General features: G+C 32.2%; 1 protein-coding gene across 1 annotated transcript in view; it reads left to right on the top strand.

Annotated features, from left to right (window-relative positions):
• Window positions 1–1,051: 1,051 nt before the first annotated feature.
• LOC114348084 (uncharacterized) overlaps window positions 1,052–8,910 on the top strand; it is a 28,659-nt gene continuing 20,800 nt past the window's right edge. The window contains exon 1 of the mRNA XM_028298716.2: window positions 1,052–1,643. Within this exon, the coding sequence (XP_028154517.2) occupies window positions 1,229–1,643 (415 nt within the window). The 5' untranslated portion in view covers window positions 1,052–1,228. The remainder of the gene's footprint in view (window positions 1,644–8,910) is intronic.

Below are 8,910 nucleotides of genomic sequence, written 5' to 3'. Positions count from 1 at the left end.
TTATACTACAAAAGTAACTTCAAGACGATGGCCTATGTACGTGTTTTATAATACTCTTGACTTGGAGGCAATAAATGCATGGATTATTTATAAAGAAGTAACTGGAAGTAGACTCAGTCTTTGTAAGTTTATTCTTCGGCTGTGAAGAATTAAGGGCCCCATACATTGCCTCCCGAAATCTGGAACTACGCCTAGCAACACTAGGTCTACCAACAACTATCACTGTTACTATCCAAAAACGACAAAAATATCAGTTGAAAATATTTTGTAAAGGAAATCATACTTCCAATCGTTGCCGCGGCTGAATGTGTTAAACAATGAAAATAAAAAATAAAATCAGATTCTATCGTCTAGAGTAGATTTAATTTCTTTAAACTGAGTTTTAATTGATTAAAGAACGTGGGGTCAAAATGATCCCTTCCGGCTTTCTAGGTAGGTAAGCCCGACTTTCTAGTGTTAAACCGATCTTGAAATTTACAGAATTGTTTTATCACATCATAAAGATTTTCTTGGTTAGATATGAAGCTTCTAAGTGTAGCATAAATGTTTGAAAATCGTAAAATGCGAATACTTGTTTTTTCATGTTTTTTTTTTCGCAATTATTGCTATTTTGCAGCAAGGGTAACAATTTTTAAACTTTGTAACTAATTCTATATTGTAGGAAATTTAATTACGCAACTTTTATGTCAGTGCAACTTTTCTCGGAAATGAATACTTTAAGTTATAATCAAAAAACGAAGAAAACAATCGAATTTTCCTTCATTTTTTGACATTTTGATTATTTAAACAATGTTCCGGACATTTTTGAGTGGGAGGATAACTCAAATATTATTACATGAGTTATTATTAAGAAATTTCTGTAAAGAAATAATATGAGTCACCTCTCAACATCCAAATGTACTAATATTTTTACAGATGCGCGCTGGTCTAGATGATAAAAATTGATAAATTAAATAATTTTGTAAAATCTACAACCTACAATGTTAACTACATTTTTTTTATCTTTTTATCCAATTTAAAACTAACAAAACACTGACGATATCAGTTTACCAGACAATCTGTATATAGTACAGGCAAACAAAGCGATAATAACCGGGTATATTACTTAAATGAAGGCAATTGAATTAGTTCGCATTAAGTAATTGAAAAGAAGCTAGTAAGATTATCAAACCGCTTAAGCGCAGCACAATCATTAACAATCAGTTAGTTTTAGTTCCATATAAGCACAATGGCAGAAGAAAACTTAAGGGAATTTATCAGAGAAATATTCAAAGATTATGAAGTAACCAAAGAATCTATAACATCGTTAACCAAACCAGGTGACAATTTTTTAAGTATTATGTTAAAAGTTGAGGTGATACTAAAAAAGCGTGATGATGGGTCCGAAAAGAAGTTGAATGCTGTAGCTAAATGTGTCAAAAACTCTAATGATTTCGTCAAAAGTTTATTCCCTACTGCTTTCAAGAATGAAATAATATTTTACAAAGAAATAGTTCCAGTGCTACAAAATTTTCAGCAGGAGAGAGGGATTGAAGATGTTCTTGATATGTTTCCTGAGTTCTATGGCGCTAGAATTAATAATAATGGAAGTGATGAAGTCGATGATACTGCTGTCGTTCTCTTAGAAGACTTAAAATTCGATGGTAAGTTTGTTTGTGTTTATTTTAATTTTGCTACTATCGCTCGCTGACTAATTCCATCGGTGTGCGACCACCGTTATCAGTTTACGTGATTTTTATGAAACATATTTACTGCATAGTTCGGGAGCTTGTCGACTATTTCGTTATACATGGTGGATTAAATCTTCTTCTTCTTCTTCCTCTTTATAAGCAATTCTGCTTGTTCATTGGCGGATTGATACCTCTATGGAAAGTTGTCACTCCATCTTTTGCGCGGTTGGCCGATACTTCTTCTACCGATTGGTGATTTATCTCGTGCTATTTTGACCACACGAGTCTCCCCCATTCTGGTTATGTGGTTGTTCCATTCTTTTTTTCTATTTAGTGTCCATTCGTTTATACACTGTACGTTACATTGTCTTCTAATATCTTCGCTCCTCGTTCGATCTCTCAGTGTATTTCCTGTAATTCTTCTCAGTACTCTCATCTCTGCCGTTTCCAGTAGTTTTTGTGTTGTGGCTGTATCAGGTCTTGTTTATGATGCATATGTCATTATTGGTCTTACACTGGCTTTATAAATTCTTGACTTTATCTCAATGTTAATATGTCGGTTTCGTCATATAGTGTTATTAAGGCATCCTGCCCATCTATTTGCTTTTTGTACTTGATTTCTCACTTCTTTGTCTAGGTCTCCGTAACTTGAGAATGTAATTCCAAGGTATTTTACTTCCATTATTTGTTCAATACTGATACCATCAATTTCTATTTTGCATCTGATTGGTTCTTTACTGATTACTATTGTTTTGGTTTTCTGAGATGAAATTGTCCTATTGAATTCTTTTGTTCTTATATTAAATCTGTGGACTAATCTTTGAAGACTATCTTCATCTTGGGCTATCAATATTGCGTCGTCTGCGTAGCAGAGTATTTTTACTTCTTTGTTTCTCATTCTATATCCTCTTCCTTTGTTGACGTTTTTGAAGATTTCATCCATGATTAAATTGAAAAGCATAGGACTCAATGAGTCTCCATGTCTTATTACGCTGCCTATATCTATAGATTCTGTAAGTTGTCCATCTATTCTGACTTCCATTTTGTTGTTTTGGTAGAATATCTCAATAGTTTTTATGATATCTAGAGGGACTTCTCTATTATACAGAAGATGGATTACATTTTTGAGCCTTACTCTGTAAAATGCTTTCTTTGTCAATCAGACATAGAAATGTTGGTCTATTATACTCTAGTGATTTCTCAGTAATTTGCTTTATGACGAATATTGCATCTGTACACAATCTTCCAGTACGAAAACCCTGTTGTTCATCTGCTAAACTTATCCTCCGATTCATTACGCTTTGTAAGATTTCAGTTGTAAGTTTTAGGGTAGTATTTAACAAGTTGATACCTCTGTAGTTTTCTGGCTGCTTTTTATCTCCTTTTTTGAATAGTAGAATTAGTTCGCTCGTTCTCCATTCTTCCGGTATTTTATTGTGTTTTATGATTTTGTTAATTAATGTTGTTAATTGTTCAATCATTGCTGCTCCACAATATTTCAGTAATTCGTTTGGTATTCCATCCTTACCTGCAGCCTTGTGAGCGGCCGTGGAGTAACGGCATAAACGCTGGCCTCATACGCCCGTAGACGTGGGTTCGAGCCCTGCCAAAGACAAACCATTTTCATTTCCAAAATTGACACGAGCCGTCTCACCGTGCCTCGGAGAGCACGTAAAGCCGTCGGTCCCCCTGGGCTAGTGTACATCGGCACTAGTTACTTAAAACAGGGTTAAAGATGTAAATGGCGCCGGAACTATCCGAAAGGATCTCCCCGGCAAAAATGTCATACGATATTATTATTACCTGCAGCTTTTCTGTTCTTCAGCTTTTCGAGTGTTTTTCGTACTTCCTGTGCACTTATATTAACATCATGCACATCATTTGTTCTTCCTCTGCATAGAGCTTTTTTAGATAGTCAATCCATGTATCCTTTTCTATGTGTTTTTCTTCTATTAGTTCCTTTACCTCCGTTCTTTGACCTCTTATAAAGCGCCATATTTCCTTTTGGAGGCCATAAAAATCATGTTCCATTTCTTTCGAAAAACGTTCCCAGTGATAATTTTTTATTCTTCTTACTACTGAATGTGTTTCGTTTCTTATAGTCTTATAATTATCGTATGCCTCTTGTGTTTTACTTGACATGTATTTTAGGTAAGCTTTTTTCTTCTCTTTACATTTTTCCCTCACTTGAATTACATACAAAACCATGGAGTTCTTCGCCTTGGAAGCGATTTATTTTTATTAATGTTTCTTTCACCAAGAACTTCCTTGGCTGAAGCTAATATATTAGACTTAATTTTTGCCCAGCTATCTTCGACTCCGCCACTTTCTGTGATATACATGTTGCTGCTTTTTCCGTTAGTCTTTTTTGGAATAGGTATCTTGTGGAGTCGTCCTGTAAGCTTTCGACTTTAATGTTGGTGGTGTATTCTGCTGTTTTGTTATCACGTATATGTGTTTTCATTCTGATTTTGCACAATACCAATTTATGATCGCTTCCTATTCCTGCTGATGTTAGTGCTTTTACATCCAAGATTAGTGACGGGTGTAACTCTCTATTCGACAGAATATAGTCTATCATAGATCTTTGTCCTCTAGTGTTTTCAAAAGTGTATTTGTATTGTTCTTTGTGAGGGAAAAATGTATTGTTACTTCGTATTTTATTTATGCTGGAGAGGTCCGTCAGTAGGTCTCCGTTTTCATTTCTGATATTTTGATTATATCGCTGTTTTATTCTCGGAACTGTGTCATTACCAACACGGGTATTAAAGTCACCCATAATGATATATTTATATTCATCATTTGGGATCTCGTTTATTACAGTCTGAAGGTGTTCATAGAAGTTTTCTCTTATGTTGGCATCCCTGTTGTTCTCAGGTGCATAGATCGCTATCACGTTCAGAGGTTTGACATCCAGTTTGACTTTTACACTAGCTATTCTTTCGGAGATATATCGGCACTCTTGTATTTGGTGTACAAATTTTCTGTGAACTAGCAGTGCGATTCCTTCCTTGGCTCTCGTATCTTTTGCAACACCACTGTAAATCATCAGATAGTCATCCAGCATAATTTGACCCTTTCCTTTTTTCTTGGTCTCTTGTAGTGCACATATGTGTATATTTTTTTCTACAAGCTCTATTGTGATTTCCTGCTCTCTTGTGTTTAGATTGAATTGTGTTCCTGCTCTCTTGGATTAAATCTGAATGATCTAATTAAAAATGAATAAACATGTTCAGTTCATATATTTATATATTTCTCTATTTGGAGTATGAAGGGAACCATCCTCGCTGGAAATTTACCGCCTGAGCAGATGTTCTGTGAATTATAACTTGTAGAATTCCCTCATCTTTCTATAGTGTCAAAATTCGTATGGCTTGCATTTTTAGAAGCCTCGGATGGTGTGACCAGAGAAGATTTTCCATTGTTTTTAATCTGATATGATATAGAATGGTATTTTAAATATCATTTTGTGTGTTATTAGATTAAAAACTTAAACTTTTTGAAGATATTCTTCTTTAGCGGCGAATCGATTGAGGGTAAAATTTGATTGATCCGCGCGCATGCGCACACCGACAGTATTGTATTAGTTGTTATACGGGCTCTGATTGGGTGTTGAAATTTTGAAATGATCTGTCAATAATTGTTCAATATGGAGGTTATCGGTAAACAAAAATATTGTATAATATTAGTTTTTATTGATGTGTGGACAGAAATAAAATCAAATTTATAATTATAGTGACTTTTTAAATAGTTTTGAAAAGCCGCAGGTACGTAATTCTAAATGTTTCAGTTGGAAATACCTAATAGTTTCAATACCTATCTATTTGGAAAATGTAAACAAAATAATGTAGTTACCTATTAGTAGGCAATGCTTTAATTTACATAATCTGATTACGAACAAACTTTCTACAAATCTTCATCTCATATATCGTTTTCTTACTCTATATTTTGTTGTATTTTATTTCGACAAAAATCAAACTAATAATTTTATTAAATTCATATAAATTTATGGTGTAAACGTTTAGTTTGTGTATATTCCCACATGACGTATACGAAAGTTTGGTGCAGTTTGAAATGGCGTCAACTTTCGTACGGCGCGGTAGACGTGAAGTGGGTTCAAGCCCCAAGCAAGTTATTATTTTTTTTAATTTTTTTTATAGATTTTATTATTGTAAGTATATTATTATATAATTTTTGAAGATATTCTTCTTTTTTGAAAGTGGTAGAAAGAAAGTTAGTTTGATTTTTAAATAAAATAAGTACAAACAACCTTTTAAGTATATTTACTTCGTTTAAATTACCTATTATATAATAGAAGAATATCTTCTTACGTGCGTACAAAGTACACACACACTCTTTTTTCTCTGAATAATCTAACTTTACCATCGGTCGCATCAACCATATATAGGAATTTTTATCTAAACTGTAGTTTAGCACATGACGAATGATTTTTAATTTCTATAGAAGTAATTGAAGAAATTGTAGTATTTATGGACCTGCGATGTATTGTACACTTCTCCAAGAAATTAAAGCATCACCACCTTAAAAATGGGTAATTTTTGATGCCTCGAATTTCCTAAACCTCTTGTCTGATTTAAGTGTTTTTTTTTAATATGTTATAGCCTTATTCTTTAACAATATTTCTGTAATAATATTGTTGCTAGATATGAAAATTGTCATTGTATACTAGGTGTACCAACTATTAATAAAACTTTTTTTTTCTCAAAGTTCGCATCACACTGTGGAATATTCTAGCATTTACAAAATGCTGAAATTAAAACCCAACTATAGCATCATGTTTTCCTAATATTCTGTTTTTGTAATTCATTCGCTTATGTTGGATAATAAAAAAGTTAGGTATTTTTTTAACAACTTGCCATGTTTTTCATCAATAAAGGGTATTTTTAAATAAGTATGGAAAACTTTAAGGGGTAATTCTGTATGAAACAATAATTAAAGTTTGCTTCATAAATGTATGTCCGCAAGTGCATCGTTTCCGAGATAAGGGGTGTTAAAATGTTTCTTACAAACTGAGGATTTATTTACTGCTCTAAAACCGGTTGAGATGCAAATGGAATTTGGTGGGTTTTAAGAGGTAGTTATTGCGCATTTTTTGACATACAACGCATTTTTTGCATTAATCCATCCTGAGTTATTCTCCATTTTATACAACTATATATTTCTGTACCTTTCTTTTGTTTTTCTGTTGACTTTCAGGACATACTGTGCTAGTTGCTTTTTATCTTCTTACCTCTGGACCTATGCCAGCTAGACAGCCATATCAAACTCTGCCTTTTAAAATGGTACACTATATTTATTTCACTCAATTCATCAATCTCGTGCTTTATTCTTATTTTCAATTTATCCTGTACAACATCGTTTTTTTGTGCTAGACCTTTTCTATATTTTTCTCAAATATTCTGAACTCATTTCTACTCCATGTATGCGAAAGTCCTTCGGCATTCTACTTATTTTAATACAGTTTAAAACTTAATTTGAACTTAATTTGCAGTCCATTTACTTCTTCTTCTTCTCGTAGTAGTACATCACTAGTATGTCGCTAGCCTTATTTATCTGTTTGGTTCTCATTCAGTATTGGTTAGTTTTCAAGTCGTGGTAGGGTCCGAAGATCTTTGTGAAGATTTTTCTCTCAAAATTTTGAGTTTTTTCCATTGCTTTTGTAAGCATCCAAATCTCACACCAATACATGAACATCGGTCTAATCACTAAAGTTTAAATATACTGTTTTTGATGCTCATGTTGGGCTCTTGGATCTAATATTGCTGTGGAAGCCATACATACATATTTGCTACCTGCATTCTCCCTTTTATCTCTCTTCCGTGATACCGTTTTCTTAGACGATTGTCGTATCGAAATATTTAGGACGCTCCACTTTATCAAAATCTTATGGTCATATTGTTACATTTTTTTATTTCTCGTATCTTTTGCCTGTTAATGGCACATATATTTCATTTTCTTTTCATTGACCATTACACCAATAATATATTTTTAATTTGTTAAAAGTTTCCTACACATTATAGGCTATTGCTTATATTCAAAATAAGATAGCTAAAAGGAACTACAACTTTAACGGGGTTTTATTATTTCATATGGTCAATGGACATCTATATATGGAAAAACCGCGGAGTGCTACCATTTAAAGGGGTGCGTTTTTGAGAAATGGGTGAATTAGTCCCTGGGCACAGGTTACATTAGGGTGAGTTCTATGAACTTTTGGTACAAACATGTCTACATAAAAATTGTTCCTGGTTAAATTCCCTATCTAAATATCACTTTTTAAAGTCAATTATACTTTTTTTTACAAAAATATGTTCAAAAGGAAAAGCACAAAGAAACCCAAAAGAAAGAGATTTTGTTTTTTGTCCCATAACTTTTGCCCACGAGGATATAGGTATAGACATTGCTTTATAGAAAAAAAAATCTACATATTCCTTCTTTAAAATGTTGTTTAGTAGAAGTAATTAGGATTTACAGTTTTCGAAATATGATTTTTCAAAGTTCGCCACTCACAGCAATTTTGGACAATTTTCTTTGTTATTTCGCAAATATTGTTCTGTAACTTTTTTCTACGTTACTTTAGGTATATGCAATGGTACACGTAATAGGCAGAGAAATCAATTACCTTTAAAATGGTCTACTGTATAACGTTGTACGACTTTTTTTAAAGAGATTATGGTTTTTCAATGTTTTATACTTTCAACAATTTTTTTTAATATAATATAAAAATAAAATTATATTATTATAATATAATATATTATATATAGTATATATAATATAAGATTATATTATATATTATACATATATTATAATATAATACCTAATATAAAAAATTTTATTTTTTAAATTTTTTTACGATTATTTTTGAAATTTCTTATTATAACTTTTTTCTTGTACATGAATATACTATATATTGCTCAATAAAGAGGGCTTACTTTCTGTCCTTTAAAATGGTGTATCATCTATATTTAAATAATGGAAACCGAGTGGTTCTTTGATATTTATTTACCTGTATTATTTAAAATTATTTCTTTTACAAAAATTACATAAACATTAGTCTTAGAAAACAACACTTTAGTTAAAATTATTTAAACGCTGACATTTAAAAAATTTTCAAAATTAAAGTCCATCTCTTCGTTAACATTAGATTCAATATCTTCCTCTCACACCTCAGTTATCTTAGATTTCCCACAATTAGTACCCATGCACATGCACCCTTTGC

This window comes from Diabrotica virgifera, chromosome 7 (assembly GCF_917563875.1).
Source record: "Diabrotica virgifera virgifera chromosome 7, PGI_DIABVI_V3a".
NCBI lineage: Eukaryota > Metazoa > Arthropoda > Insecta > Coleoptera > Chrysomelidae > Diabrotica > Diabrotica virgifera.
This window is presented reverse-complemented; position numbering and strand designations above follow the sequence as displayed.